The 16,606-nt window shown below is 37.1% G+C and overlaps 1 protein-coding gene and 3 non-coding genes across 4 annotated transcripts in view; 3 read left to right on the top strand and 1 right to left on the bottom strand.

Annotated features, from left to right (window-relative positions):
• Positions 1 to 7,905, bottom strand: part of LOC115996588 (ABC transporter A family member 11-like) — a 22,010-nt gene extending 14,105 nt beyond the window's left edge. Inside the window, exon 1 of the mRNA XM_031235886.1 lies at positions 7,402 to 7,905. Within this exon, the coding sequence (XP_031091746.1) occupies positions 7,402 to 7,776 (375 nt within the window). The 5' untranslated portion in view covers positions 7,777 to 7,905. The remainder of the gene's footprint in view (positions 1 to 7,401) is intronic.
• Positions 7,906 to 13,468: 5,563 nt separating this feature from the next.
• Positions 13,469 to 13,630, top strand: LOC115997687. Its single transcript, XR_004093782.1, has one exon. It is a non-coding gene; the product is annotated as a U1 spliceosomal RNA (small nuclear RNA).
• A 394-nt stretch (positions 13,631 to 14,024) lies between these two features.
• On the top strand, positions 14,025 to 14,189 carry LOC115997679. The gene has a single exon (XR_004093776.1). It is a non-coding gene; the product is annotated as a U1 spliceosomal RNA (small nuclear RNA).
• A 1,768-nt stretch (positions 14,190 to 15,957) lies between these two features.
• LOC115997676 lies at positions 15,958 to 16,119 on the top strand. The gene has a single exon (XR_004093773.1). It is a non-coding gene; the product is annotated as a U1 spliceosomal RNA (small nuclear RNA).
• Positions 16,120 to 16,606: the final 487 nt, after the last annotated feature.

Raw genomic sequence — 16,606 nt, 5'->3', positions numbered from 1 at the left:
GGGGGGGGGGGGGGGGGGGGGAGGTGGAGTGGACAATTTGCATCCTGGTGAGACCGGTTCCGTATGGGGTAATACGTGTGTTGCAGGAATCGCGAGATATGTGAGAGTTGGACCTCGAGCTTGTATGTCGAGTTCTCAATGAAAGCATCAATGATGGAACAAATTAACTCGAGTGGCCCGAATTAATTAAACTAATAATTAAAGGATAAATAGTAAAGACAAGATATTGAATAGGAAAGACAAAACTCTGTATTAATGATTCGTGAGAGTGCAAGACATGTAATGTCAATACCATATGATCTCCCAATAACATGGCAAACAATAGTATTTATACCAAAAGCTCCCTCATAGCCGCCCCACACCGCCACGCCATGCGAAGACGGTGGGCGGTTACAGTTTAACCGCGTCGCCAAGGCGAGGCCGGAAGCCATGGTTGTGCGCCAAGGTCAAGGTTGAGCCCAGGCGCCAAGGTCGAGCGCAAGCTCGGGGCTGGTCCTTGGCGCAGCACCAGGCCAAGCGTTGGGGTCGACCTCGAGGCTTTTGGTCATGCTTAGCCTTGAGGTCCTAGTGCTGACTACAGGGTAGGGTCGGGTCGGGTCACTTTGTTCGCCTCCCTAGGTTAATTCGCCCCGACTCCACTTCTAATATATCCATCAGCTTAGTAAAACAATTGCCACAGATGTCATCGTGGCAAAGTAACCAATTGAGGATGGGATTGCAGGAGATATATTTTGCTAGTCAGGGGAGTTAAATTCACATTTTTAGGGTTCAATGGCCTGATTGTATTTTTATGTTTAGTTCGTTGACCAATTTAAACATTTTTCTTATTTTATAATGAGCAATGCTACAAACCTCTCATGTATTTCCCCTACAAAATTTTCCTCCTGAGGTGTCATCATTTGTTTGGTAGTTAAATTTATTTATTAGTTAGTGGTGGGTTAGCCAATTCCCAATAAATGAAAGCCACATCATGAGGGGAAATTTGGAGGTAAAGTTCAGGAAGGCAAATGAGCATTTTTCTTTTAAAATTCATATAATAATTTTTAAAAACTTCTACCATTATTTGTGCAAAATTTGGTCAAAGTATCTATGAGGTTCATTACTACCTTAATTTTGTTCAATTTAGTCCTTATATTTTAAAAAGTTCTACAATTAATGACAATAGTTAACGGTGTTAATATTATCATTAACTTGGTTGACGTGGCGTTGACATCATCATTGCCATATGCCAACTTATATGTTATTTTATAATTATTCAAAATTAATTATTTTTACCACCATATATATTAAATTAATATGTCCAAAATAAATAAATTCATACATGCTTACATTGAGAATTGAACACTTACCTATTGTAAGTAAAGGTCTAGCCTTTGTTGGTTCAGTTGAGTTACTATGATTTATATCATCCCAGATATTTTGTTGGGTCGGGGCGTGGGGACCCTTGGGGTTGGGGATTCAACATTTTGGGAAGACTAAAATGCTACCAACAACCACTTTACTACCCACTCATCTTGTCAATTAATTGCAAACTAGGATTAAATATCATTATAAAATGAAATACGTAGAAAATTTTATTTGCATTAAGAAGTTTCAAGAAAAGGAATATATTGATGAGTGTAGATAATTCTTGATAACTGAATTACAATACTGAAAGAGTTCCTATATGAGAGTTAGCATAAAACTCTCCTAACCTATAAGAGCTCATTATTTACTAACTAATAGCCACTACAAATATAACTATATAATATAAATGTATTAAATGTCACATGGCTAACACGCCCCCTCAAGCACAAGGTTGGTAGGGCACAACATTGAGCTTGGCACGAAGAGTCTGAAAACGCTGAGCAGGCAACGGTTTGTAAAGATGTCGGCCAGCTGATCTTTAGTAGACACAAAGCTGACGATTAACTCCCCAGAAGCCACCTTGTCTCAGACAAAGTGATAGTCGACTTCAACATGTTTGGTTCTGGAAGGGAATACCGAATTCGAGGCCATGTAAGTAGCTCCTAGATTATCACACCGTAAAGTCGCAGGGTGCTCAAAGTGAAGCCGTAATTCACGGAGCAAGGAAACTACCCACATAACCTCAACAGCAACATCTGCTTGCCCTTTATACTCAGCCTCGGTAGATGAACGGGCAACTATGCGTTGCTTCCGAGAGACCCAAGAAATAAGATTGGTACCAAAGAAAACAGCATAGCCACTGGTCGATTTTCTAGTACATAAGATTGGTACCCGCTTGAGTAGACCCCAGTGTTCCGCAGTGGGTGAATGCATTAACTGATAGAGACGATTGACTGAAAAGGATAAGTCGGGTCGGGTGATAGTCAGGTACTGTAGGACACCCACAATGTGTCGGTACTGTGTCAGATTATCAAAGGGCTCGAGAGAAAGAGCCGCCGGTTGAGTGACAGTTACCGGTGTAGCCAGAGCCTTGCAGTCAGTCATGCCAGCCCCGACTAAAATATCTTGCATATACCTTTTTTGGGACAGTAAAAACCCGCCATTAAATGCCAGAGTCTCAATGCCAAGGAAGAATCCCGGTGTGCCTAGATCCCTGATCTTGAATGCTGTAGACAAACGGTGTAGGAGAGAATCAACCAAAGCAGAGTCGTTACCCATCATAATGATATCATCGACATATACAAGCAGATAGACCCGAGAATTTCCTGACGTGTAGTCTTGGAGGGTGAGAAACTTGTGGTTGTTAAAAAGTCATGAAGGCGTTTAAACCACGCACGAGGAGCTTGCTTCAATCCATATAACGACCGCTGTAGGTGACAAACATGCCCAGGATGCAGCGGGTCCTCATAACCTGGTGGTTGCTTCATATAAACTATTTCTGGCAAGTGGCCATTAAGAAAGGCGTTGTGAACATCTAACTGGCGGAGAGCTCATGAATGAGTGACAACAAGAGAGAACAAGAGCCTAACGGTTGTGGGTTTTACAACGGGACTGAAGGTGTCAAAGAAGTCTTCCCCTGCCACCTGGTTAAACCCTTTGGCTACAAGCCGCGCTTTATACCTCTCATTCTCTTAATAGTTTCGTCAGCTTTGCTCTTGGTGCAGTACACCCATTTACAGCCAATGATATTCATAAGTGGAGTTGCGGGTACAAGCTTCCATGTGTTGTTATGTAATAACGCGTTAAACTCCTGATCCATTGCATCCCTCCAATGTGAGTGTCCGACGGCCTGGGAGTAACAGGTTGGATCAGTGGTGGTCTGTAGAGCGTAGAACTGTTCACCGGTACCCCAAGTCTTTCTACGCGTCCGCATGGCATGACCACCATCTTTGACTTGGTCTGTGGCTGTTTGTGTTCCCGAAGTGGATGTCAACAGCTGCGTGTCGGACTGTGTTCGGGATGATGATGTCGAGCAGTACTGAGTCGTAGACGTATCCTACGTCGGAGCTATGTTCGGCGGTGAAGATTGAGTATGAGTAAGAATCGGTCCAATTGCCTATGGTGTGGTAAATGTTTCTAGCGCCACATTATCCTGTAAGGAAGCCTGAATTGCAAAGGGAAAAATATTTTCAACGAAACGCACATGGCGACAAATATAGACTTTTCTAGTGTTAAGGTCCATACAACGGTATCCCCTATAGGTAACTAGATAACCTAGGAAAACATAGGGTGCAGACCTATACTCAATTTTGTGGCGATTGTAGGGTCGGAGATAAGAGAAACAACGACACCCAAAGACACGAAAAAAGGTGTAAGGGGGATGAACGTTATATATTTGGTAATGAGGACTCTTAAAGTTTATAGTTGACGAGGGTAAACAGTTAATTAGAAACGTTGCAGACTCTAAAGCGTAGTCCCAAAATTTAAGTGGAGTGGAGCTTTGAGCAAGTAATGCTAAACCTGTTTCCACGATATGACGATTGCGACGCTTTACCCTCCCATTTTGTTCGTGCGTATAAGCACAAGATTGCCTATGTGTAATACCTAACGATTCAAAAATAGAGTGGAGACGGCGATATTCCCCACCTAAGTCAGACTGAATGGCTTTGATAGAACGCGAAAACCGACATTCTACCATTGCCCGAAACAAAGTAAAGATTTTATATATATCAGACTTTACACGTAGTTGATAAAACCAAGTGTACCAGGAATAATCGTCGACAAAAAGAACAAAATAACGACAGCCCGAACTTAAATAACAAGTGATGGACCCCAGATGTCCGTGAATATCAAATCTAATACATTATGACTATTATTTGGGACCCCATCTAAAGGAAACCGAGATGATTTCCTGAGCTGACAAGCCGAACAAACTTCTAACGAACTGACTTTATTTGACGCAACTGGGCAATGTTTCAAAACACGCTGCAAGACTTGGTTGTGCGGGTGACCCAAATGCTGATGCCAAATGGCGGACGAGGCTCAGGCGGTAAGAAACGCATTGTGACCCTGTGGGAGTAATAGTCTGTATAGACCGCCCGTAGTGAATCCCTTAAGAAGTACCGCCTGAGTTGTGCAGGCCTTCACAAGAAAAAAGTTTTTATGGAACTCGAAATAAACATTATTTTCGTTAGTGAATCTGTAAACAGAGAGTAACGGGAGAGACAATTTAGGGACATGGAGTATATTTGACATTTTTAATAAGTGCGAATCAGATTTAATAACCGTGCGACCCACACTAGAAATGTCCAAACCTGCACCATTGCCTACTTTCAACACATCATTACCGGTGTAAGGCTCGGTATGATCCACCAAATGTGCATCAGGCGTGGCATGGGAGGACGCGCCAGTGTCCGGGTACCACGCCTCGGTTGCCGTCGCGTCACCGAAAAACGTCGCATGCGCCTGGACTGCCGGGCGATCATCATACCGTCTGAAGCAGGTTACAACAGTATGTCCATGCGATCTACAGATTTGGCATCGCGACGCGCCACCTCTTCCGCCGCGACCTGGAGTTCCAGCGCCTCGGCCTCGCCAATTGCGACCGCCGCGGCTAGACGAGAAGTGACGACCCCCAGTTCCGGAGCCGTTCCTATCGTGACCAGCATAGAACGCCGAAGGAGATCATTGCGTAAGTGACGAATTAGCCGCAGCAAAGTCATCCGCTTGGATAAACTCCTGGGCTTGAAGGTGGTCAGCCAACTGCAGTAGAGTGATTGGCGTCGCAACGGCAGTCAGGGAGCTCGCCATAGCACGAAATTCCGGGCGCAATCCCCGGAGAACATATAGAATCTGCTCATCGGCGGAGAGCGGCCGGCCGGCGAGCGATATGGCTTCCACTATCATCTGGGCTTGACCGAGATACTCCGTCGGCGTGGAGTTGCCTTGTCGGAGCGTCTGGAATTTCCCGAGGAGGCTGAGGCATCGGGTCTGCGACGTTGACGCAAGAGCAGCCGTAATGGATTCCCAAACGGCGCAGGAGGTCTCCTTACTGACGGCCAAGTACATAACCTCACTGGTGAGAGAAGAAACGATGAGTGAGAGTATCGCCTGGTCCTGCTGCACCCACGGGAGTCGAAGGCGACGGGGCGGCGGCGAACAGTGGGGTAGCGGAGGGAATGGTGGCCGGCGGGCATGGCAGTGAGCCGTCGACGTAGCCCAGTAAGCCTTGGCTGCGAAGGAATGGCATAATCTGCGTTCTCCAGTATATGTAATTACGGGTTGTAAGCTTTATGGTAATGGAATGGCTGGCCGCCGACAGTGAGGGAGCCGGCGGTGTGGCAATAGCGACGGAAGGGGTGATCGCACCATCATTCGCCGATGAAGCCATCGGGTTTGGTTACGGTAAGGGTGGAGAGAGAAGAAAGCCATCGGGTTTGGTTACGGTAAGGGTGGAGAGAGAAGAAAGGATCCTAACCTAACGCTGATACTAGATAGTGTAGATAATTCTATATGAGAGTTAACATAAAACTCTCCTAATCTATAAGAGCTCATTATTGACTAACTAATAGCCACTACAAATATAACTATATAATATAGATGTATTAAATGTCACATGGCTAACAATATTAATACAAAAATAATTTTATTTTATTTTTATTAGTATTTAAAAAGTTTCACAATATTTGAAATAAGTTGATGTTTATAAATCTTTTAATTTATATTAATAAAAAGTAATAATAGGGAGTAAATTTGTAATATTTTAATTTATTTTATTTTATAATATTTTAACAACTAAAATCTTTATATTTTGTATTAAAATTCATAACACTGATTAGTTTATAAAAATATTAACATTAACAAAATTTTATTTATGTATTGCAAATGTTAACTTATTTTATTTATGTATTGACCCGTTTTCCCTGTAATTGAATTACAATTACGTTCAACCAAACCGTCCATCACATTACGGAGAATTACACCGGAATAAAAATTATATAAACCTCATAAGTTTATTAAGGAAAAGTGTTGGAGATTTCTCTAATTATTATAAGTTTTTTGTTACACGTTGCTTTACTGATTGAATTAAAAGGAATGAAAAAAAATAAATCATTTCTAAATTTGTGTATCAATCATGTGCAACGGTCATGCTAGTTTTTTCTGAATCATTCTAATTATAGAGTGTATCAAAATTCATGACATAGTAGAAAAAAAAAAAAATTGACACGTTCAAAGGCACTATATTAATTAGGTCATTGACTTATACGTTTACTTAGGAAACACCAACTTGACTTTGTTGGCATCACTCATTACTCATCCTATATATATGGCTATATCCTCTTGTCTTTAATTCATCAATTGGGTTTTGGACTGTCTCTTGCCTTAAAAATATTATAATTAAAAGGTAAAAAAGATGTAGCGATAATAATAAGACTATGGGGTGTTTGGTAAAATTATTAATCATTTACCATCACAATTCTGAAACATCTCTTTCATCTCAACTAAAAGCTAAACTGATAGTTAGATACGCATGATCTTTGATATGAGATTAGCTCTGACACCAAATTAAAACATGCCCAAGGTTGAATTGCACATTTATGTTTATATAGTATATGCTTATCAACGAGCACTAACTATACATAAGTTTTACGAAATAAATACTAATTTCTTATTTTCTTTAGCAAAAAGAAGTTGAATAAGTCTTTCTTTCTTTCTCTTTGTGGGGTAAGACTCTTTTGGAATAATTGTATGAAAGTCTTAAAATATTTTACGCTTTGATGCCTATGCCTCCAAAACAGAGCCGGAGGAGGAAGCTAACCAAAATAAAATTAAAACAAAAATCTCTATTTAAGAAAAAATGGAGAAGGGCAAAAAAATTTATTTGCTTATATATTTTTCTAATTAAAAAAAAAAAAATTAAAGCAAACCCATATATTTTCTTCATAGTCATATTTTATGTATGAAATTATTGAAGTTGTGAAATGGAGTATAAAAATTGAAGTTGAAATCCAAGAAAACAATATAAAAGCGCACATAAATTGTATGTTTTCTGACCTTACTCGCCGGAATTGGGCGGCCGGGATTGTTTGCAAGGATTCCGGCGACGATGGCCTGAATCCTGGAACTGCTGCTGCCGCTCCAGGCGAAATCGAAACACGGGCGTTTGATGAAGAGCTTGTGCTCGCAGGCGGGAATAGCGGGGTTAGTGGCGGCTTGAGGATCGGGGACGGCGGAGACGGCGGAGGGGTGCCTGGAACGGTAATCGGTGGCCTTTTGGATTCCGAACAAGAGAGCAATGAAGAAGAGGGAGGAGAAGAGATGAAGGAAGGTGGTTCTCTTGTTTCTCAAGGATAGAAGGATGTTCTTCTTCAGCAGGGCTGTGGTTTGCTGTCTCAGAAGAGGAAACCCTCTCTGCAATTCCGTCGCCATCTCCGTCGTCTGTCTCGGCAGCCAGTACTGAGTACTATGTTTCTGCGTGGTTTTCCAAGACTTTCGCTATTATATCTCCGACTCTCAACTATGAATAATGCTATTTTAATTTCTCCTCCAATCTTTCAACTTGGGCATTATCAATTTTTATTTATTGGGAATTGGGTAATGGGCAGGGTAGGCAATTCGGTTCAGTTTATCCGAACCAAACTAGTAATATACTGAAAAATTGAACGGTTCAAAATTATTGTAAACTAAACAGTTTAGTTAAAAACAGAATCGAACTAAACAGTTTGATAAAATCGAACCGGACTGATTACAGTTAGACTTTAATAATAATAACAACAACAACAACAACAATAATATATATATATATATATATATATATATAAAACATTTTACAAAACGTAATTTTTTTTAATTATTAAACACGAAAATATTAATAATATTTTTAGACTTTACTTTTTTGTTTGAACTTTGAATTGATATTAATGTTTGTTAAACTATAAAGTTGGATTGAAAATTTGTAATATTAATATTTGAAGGCTTTACTAATTTTTTTGAACTTTGAAGTCAACAAAACAAAAAGTCTGTAGCGCCCGCGAACCCGGGTGGGGCGAGCTAGGGTTGCATGAACCAATCGTTATACCCTGCACCACGGTGCACATAGCAATGTGCACCACGTACGTAAACGACGTCGTTTCAATGTTAGTGGACGCGGACGCGAATGACTACAGGGAATTCATTATATATAATACACATAATCATTATCTAGAACACACAAAACGTTTGCCTAGAATACACAGAATGTTTGCCCAGAATACACAGAATATTAACATAAAATACACAAATGTTAGTGGACGCGGACGCGAATGACTCCAGTGAATTCATTATCTATAATACACATAATCATTGTCTAGAATACACAGAACGTTTGCCTAGAATACACAGAATGTTTGCCCAGAATACACAGAATATTGACACAAAATACACAGAACTCATCCTCCTAACATTCGAATGCACAAACACATCACAACCTATGTTAATAACATGAATACACAGAATATTGATACAAAATACACAGAACTCATCCTCTTAAATATTCGAGTGCACAAACACATCACAACATGTGTTACTAACATGAATACACAGAACGGTTGCCTCGAATACACAGAACGGTTGCCTAGAATACACAGAATGATTGCCTGGAATACACAGAATATTAACATAAATATAGAGATCGGGCGAAACGGGAAACGTGATTTCGAAAAAACGGACGGTTAGTTTACAATGCTCAAAACGACGTCGTTTACGTACGTGGTGCAGATTGCTATATGCACCGTGGTGCACGGTATAATTTACCTGCATGAACCCTAGCTCACGGGTCTGGTGGGCTGGACGGAAAAACTCGTCAGAAATTAGGTCCGCGGTGGGACGGGCCGAGCTGCTTTTTTGACAGTACTGTTTGCTATGAAGGTTTTTGTATAATTCTAAATCATATATATATATATATATAAAGAAATACATATTCTGATAAAAAGTCATACAAGAAAAGCCAATTTTCTCTAAAAAAAAAAAAAAGAGATGTCATTATCTTTTAATCATTTACTTTCCAGATTTACTAAATTTATCAAATAATTACTAAAGAAATAAAACATAACAATATAATAATGAATATTTGACTATAGTTAATATTTTAAATAATTAATTTTTTTGGTAATTTACATAAATAACAAAAAGATTAAACTTGTTCAATAATTTGATCAATTTAAAATTGAATTACCGTGTGTGAAATTGTTACCTAATCAACTAAATTAATACTTTGATTGTTTCAAATAATTGGTCGAATTATCAATATTTTATTATGTATAATATTTTTATATTATACATTTGATACAACCATCTTGTACTAAAATTGTACTAAGAGAATGACTCTTAGAGCAAGCACGTTTGGTTCACAGAATTTGGAGAGAATAGGAATACTATAATTTCATAGGGAATGGAATAGGTAAAGAATAGAATAGAAATTGTATTCTATTGTTTGGTTCGCTGAAGGAATAGACATGAGTATTGTATTTCCAGAGTTTGGTTGGTTAAAGGAATACAAATGGAATATATATTTAAAAGACATAAATACCCTTCTACAAATAAATTATTATTATTATTATTATTATAGGCTAATGTGGTTAGGAGTAATAATTCAATTAATTTGATTAATTTTGAATTAAACTAACTGAATATTTTTTCATAACGTCATAGAGAGTGAGCCCTAGTTGTTGATCAGTGTCAAATTTTGAGCCTTCATTAAAGGGATTGACTCTCTCAATTATGCTTCTTTCAGTTTCTATGTTCAGAGAGGTCTAAACCTTTCGAGCATCCTCTTCAAGTCTTGAACTTTTTGAAGTTTATCTTCTGACTATCTTAAGTGTAACTATTCCAGTTACTGTTCGGACTATTGGAACCAAGTAGATAGAATTTCTAAGTCTAAGAATAAAATAAATTGAGGACTAAAATTTTCTAACATTGGTATAATCAAAATCTAAATTACTTCTGTTCCTAACAATTTTTCCCTTTTTTGATGATGCCAAAATTTATACCCCTATTATGAAGTTACTTTTAAACTTAAGTAGATTTTTCATTTCAATTCAACCCATAATTAGAGTTTGACAAAATATCTAAGGAAATTTAAACTTTAAATAAAACACAGAACACCACGCATACACCACACACTAAAATTTTCATTGACATCTCAAAAACGTTACAAGTACATTCAGTGGGCAAAAATGAAATAACCATTATAATTGATTATTGAAAGAGTTTGTCGTTTGTCTTCTTCTTCCTTATTTTTGTTTCTTCTTCTTCTTTTCTTAATCTTTCCCTCATTCTGTCTAAAACAGAATTATTTGCAATTTGAGTAGAGTATGCTTCTCTAGAAACTGCATGAGGTTGAAATATAACTGAGATTTTTAGGTCTAAGTAGTTCCAAAAAGCTTTAGTTATCGTCTCTACTTCCAGTACACCACATCTCCACCATGTTATGCAGTTATTGGTTTTTCTACCATCGTTCAAGGATATACCGGACTTTTTCATAACATCATAGAGCATGAGCTCTAGTTGTTGATCAGTGTCAAATTTTGAGCCTTCATTAAAGGGCTTGACTATCTCGATTATGCTTCTTTCAATTTCTTCTATTCGGACATGTCTGAACCTTTCGAGAATCCTCTTTAGGTCTTGAACTCTTCGAAGCTTATTTACTGACTATTCGAAGTATAACTATTCGAGTTGCTGTTCAGACCATTTGAACCGAGTATATAGAATTTCTAAGTTTATGAATAAAAGAAATTGGGATCTAAAATTTCCTAACTTTAGTATCATCAAAATCTAAATTACATTGTTCCTAACCAGCTTTAGAATGTCTTATGATATTCCTTAGTGTTTCAATGCTCAAAATGACTCGCGAAATATCCAAAATTGACTTAGAAATATTTATTTCTGTTCAAATCATCAAAAAAAAGTATACCTAGATGTGAAATCAAAACAAGTAAGGTACATTTATCACTAAATCCACACAAATGCTATAAAAAAATAAGTCTAAATACGGGATACGATGTAGACATATTTAAACTATTTAATAAATTATGTACCTACAATTAACATATTAGATAGTTTTAATAAATAAATTATGTACGTACAGTACCAAATTTTTCTACTCCACTCTACTCCTATCTCTATGAGAAATTCACTATATCAATCACCCAAATTGTTGGTGATTAGTGTTGGCTTTGTAATCCTCATAATTTATCTTTTGATTTTCAAGAGCTGTGGTTAATCTCCAATTTGAGTTGTGTTGAGTGATCTTAAAATGTGCTTCTAATTTGAGTTTAAACTCTACTTTGGCTCTTTAATTTTTCTTCAGTGTTTGCTCTTCGGTCTTAATTATAATCCTATTTGATTTCTTTAATTTTGTAAGAATGAGCTTGTCTCCCAATATTTTGCTCAAATCTCTGCTCCAAGCTTTGCTCTTCGATTATTTTCTTCCTTTCTAGACTCAAACTCTGCTCCTCTTTTCCTCTTCTCCATGCTTTGCTCTCAAGTCTTCTCCAACCTTTGCTCTAATTCTTGCTCTTTTGATTTTTATTCTTTCTCTAGTGATTCGAACTCGTTATCTTCTTCTCCTTCTTTAAGTTGAGCTCCTCTTCTTATTTCTCGAATTTAATGTATACATTTATATACCATTTTCTCCTCTAAATAGTGGACTCTAATTTAAGCTCCAAAAATCAATTCTAAAGAACATTGATAATTTTTTTAAGTTCAAGGGTCTAATTGCATTTTTGAGTAAAGTTGAAGGGTCTATTTGACCCTTTTCTCAAATCTTTATTGGATATTAACTGTTAAATATTAAGGTGTATTTGGTTCGCACATGGGAATCGAAATAGGTATCAAATACTTGATAATGGTAATGAGTTTTGATAAAAAATATTTTGCTTGTTTGATTATTTGGTAGTAGGGTGGAATGAGAATAATTATTAATAGTTGGGGAAGCGGCTAAGGAGGAAGGGAATGAAACTCTTATTTTATTAGGGAATGTGTTTTGCAATTAAGGGCTAATCAAATGCATAGTAGTGTTTTAAAAACTCATCAATCAAACAATAACAATGACTTTGATACACATTTCTGGTAGCTAAACCTGTTAACCAAACACACCCTTCATTTGTCTTTAACTTGTTTTGATACTTAGTACGGAATAGCTAAATATTTGTTGGCTATAGCTTTAATTTCAACATAATTTTTTTTTTTTTTAATTTCTTGAATACTTTCCATATCTAATAAAATTACCTTGAGGTTCATGTCTACTGAGATTTACGAAAATAAGAATAGATAACAATTGAAAAAAAATAAAGTAGACAAGATTTATATGGTTCGACAACTTATTTACATCCACAGGAGTGAACCTGTTCTTTTATTAATTGTACTGGTGATGAAACACCAAGGGATATGTAGTTATATGTTTCCTAAACAAGTACAAGTACACAATTACCCATGTACTGTATTGTAAAGCACGGCCCCCGCACCCACAACTCACTCCTCGCTACGTAACAAAAGATGAAAAACCCCCGACCCACTCCAATTCGCTCCGCTATGCGAACTTTGTTGCGCTCCAGTCCCTCAACTATACTCCTCTCCGTTCCGTCCAACACCTATTATCCTTTCGTACATATGAAACATACACAACAATGTCAATATCTGAATCCATATATAGCAGTTAGATGATTATTAGAACATTTTGTTTCTTAGGTTTCTAACAATCCTGTTGTTTAACAGCTTTCTATTTATCTTCTTAATTGACAACTGATCTTTTCTATCGCAATTCGCAATCATCCCTCTGTCATATCATCTTTCTGAGTTTCTGCTCATTCATCTATTTGTTAGACGAAAATTTTTGCATCTCATCTCTCTGCTTTAATTCAAGCTTCTATCTTGTTATCCCCAGCATTTTGTCATTCGCATCTTTATGCTATTCCCATCTTACAACATTTTGTAATCTCTTAATCTTCTCTTGTGTGTATCTCATCTTGCTGCAATTCATTCTTGTCTGATGCAAAAGAGAAGCATTGTGTCCCACATCAAAAATACATAAAACATGAAAGTGGTGAGAGCATTATAAATAGATAGGGCATAACTTCTGAAAAACATACTTACCTGGACAGGGTCAATGGTTGATCAAGAAGAACCATGGCCTAGATTGGTGACCTCCATTGCACTTTTGGAGGGGTAACTGTCTAAGGTCTCTTTAAATGGGAGAGCCTATGTCATAATTTGTGGTAGAGGGGGCTTGCGTTCGCGCAGCCCCCACTAAACTTGAGTTTTAATTTGTATTACATTTTGTTCATTTTTGTGCCCTATAAGATCCTCACTTCCAATCTTGATTGATTTATAGTGTATTAATCGTCTTGAATAAAGTTTGAATAAATTCAATGCAAACTGAGAATTTAATATGTGAGGATAATAATAAAAGCACGAGAAATCAGTAAAATTTCAATATTGCCAGTCCACAGTTCTGCAAAGTGATAATATAAATATAGTAACACATCTTTCATTATCTAATCTAATTGATGTAAAATACATTGTGATATGATCCTCATCGTCCTTGTCATATGTAGAAGAGAAGCAATGCAATTAATTGTTGTCATCCCACATTGGGAATACAGAAAACAATAAAACTAAGAGTGCAATATAAATATATTACCTGGATTACCTGGATGGGGCCAATATAATGGCCGATCATGAAGAGTCATGGTGTAGACTAGGAACTTCCATTCCACATTTGGAGGGGTGCAGGTCTAAAGTCTCCTTAAGTGGGAGAACTTTTGTCATAATTCATTTTTTTTTAGTTCTAAGTTCTCTTTAGTAATCAGTAAAGAAAATGTTATGCTTATTTTTATTTTCTACTCTCAACTTTTACTTTCACACACAAAATCTTGATATAGACACTTGTTCGTTTAAGATGAGTGATTTCAAGACTTAAGGCCAGGTGTGCTAATTTCACCAAAAACTAAAGAATTTTAACTGTCAAAGTCTTAAGTGCATAAATTTAAAGTTTAAGGTGCAGTGCGTGGGTTTAAGGCTTAATGTGCGGGTGAGGAGAAGGGCAATAAAAGTGAAGAGTAGCAGTAGAGGTCTTTGGACAACGCCTGATGCTAATGATGTTGCAAGGTTGCTTGAAATTGGTGAGAGGCGGCATGGCTTTTCAGGGATACTTGGGAGTTTAGATTGCAAGCACTGGGCTTGGAAAAATTGTCTAATAGCTTGGGCAAGACAATATGCTGAGCGTAGTCGAGAACCGACTATTATTCTCGAGGTCGTAGCTGATTATGATTTGTGGATTTGGCATGCACATTTTGGTTTTACAGGGTTGAATAATATATTAATGTGTTGGAGGCATCTCATTTGTTTGCAAACATTGCAAATGGTACGTCACCTCCTGGTCATTATGTTATTCAAATTAGGCAGAGTACAATACAAGATATTATTTAGATGATGGCATATATCGTCCGAAATGGTCAACCATGGTATAAACTATTAATTAGCCTCGGGGACCAAAGAAAAAGTTATTTGCAATTATGCAAGAAACATGTAGAAAAGATGTAGAACGTGCATTTGGAGTCCTCCAATCACGATTTGCAATAGTCAAGGACCAGTACATTTTTGGGATAAACATGTATTGCATGATATAATGCGATCATTCATCATAATGCACAATATGATTATTGATGATGAACGTGATGAGCAAGCAGATATAAGTAGAGATGAGAGTACTATCTTTCAAAAGTTTCTTGCTCGACATAGGCAAATCAAAGATAAAGAAGCGCATTATGCACTTCGTGATGCATTAATTGAGCATATGTGGAAACGATATGGTAATTATGAAAATTAAATGTATTGAATGTTCTATGATTTATTATTGTGGAATAAAATAATAATTACATTATACTTATATTTTATATTAAAATATTTATTGATAATACAAAGTCTTAATTTATGAGAAAAAAATTATTTTAGTGAAGAAATAAAATTTGGTGTAATGGGTTGAAGATAAAAAAAAATTTGGTGTAAAATTTGATGCAGAGGGTTGGAGATGGTCTAAGTTAAGAAATTAGACTCCCTAAATTATATTTAATCTTTCATTGTAGATATGATTATTTGTAAATGTTAAAATAGGACTTAGATGTTTTATCGAGCAATTCTTTTAGCAGATCTTGTTTGTAAGGTCATGGTTCAACAGATTATTGCTCATTAGAACCTACCATCGAAAGATCCTAGCTTTATTATGAGCTATCAATGACATATATATATATACCATTATCATTCATGAGTTAAGTTCTATCAATAGATGTTCTATCATCTGGTAGCACTTGGTATTTGAACCATCTTAGCACTTGGTAAATGAGAAATGTAAATTTGTAAATCTTTAGTAGTTCTACAAGTGTCAGCCCTGTAAGACTCATCCATAAAAAAACAGATCTTTCGTTATCCAGTTGAAGCTAAGTAATATATATGTTCATACTTGTCTGATGCGTAACAGAGATAAACGATGATGAATTGTTGTCGTCCCACATCGGAAATACACAAAACAAAAAAGTTAAGAATGCTATAAATGCATAAGACATAATAACCATAAACATACTTACCTGGACGGGGTCAATGGCTGATCAAGAAGAATCATGGCCTAGACTAGTGACTTTCATTGCACTTTCAGAAGGGTGCTAGTCTAAGGTCTCCTTGAATGGGAGAGCCTACGTCATAATTTGTGGAAGAGGGGGCTTGCGTTCGCGCAGCCCCTACCAAGCTTTAGTTGAAAGTTATATTTTATTTAGTATCAATTAATGTACTTTCAGTACATAAATAATGTATCTTTAATATATTAAAATAAAATTGTCCTTTTATTCATTGTTCCGAAAATTTCCTAACCAACTACAAGGCATTAATTGATCATTTTACGTGGTGAGTGAAACCCAAATTTAATGTGCCTTTACCAATACCGGAAAGTTGGACTAGGATATCACTCATTCATCGTTCCGGAAATTTCCTCACCAACTACAAGGGGCATTAATTGCTCATTTTACGTGGTGAGTGAAACCCAAATTTAACGTGCCTTTACCAACACCGGAAAGTTGGATTAGGATATCACTCATTCATCATTCCGGAAATTTCCTCACCAACTACAAGGGCCGGAAATTTCCTCACCAACTACAAGGGGCATTAATTGCTCATTTTACGTGGTGAGTGAAACCCAAATTTAACGTGCCTTTACCAACACCGGAAAGTTGGA

The sequence above is a fragment of the Ipomoea triloba genome, chromosome 11 (assembly GCF_003576645.1).
Source record: "Ipomoea triloba cultivar NCNSP0323 chromosome 11, ASM357664v1".
Classification (NCBI taxonomy): Eukaryota; Viridiplantae; Streptophyta; class Magnoliopsida; order Solanales; family Convolvulaceae; genus Ipomoea; species Ipomoea triloba.
The sequence above is the reverse complement of the archived record's forward strand: the minus strand, read 5'-3'. Positions and strand labels throughout refer to the sequence as shown.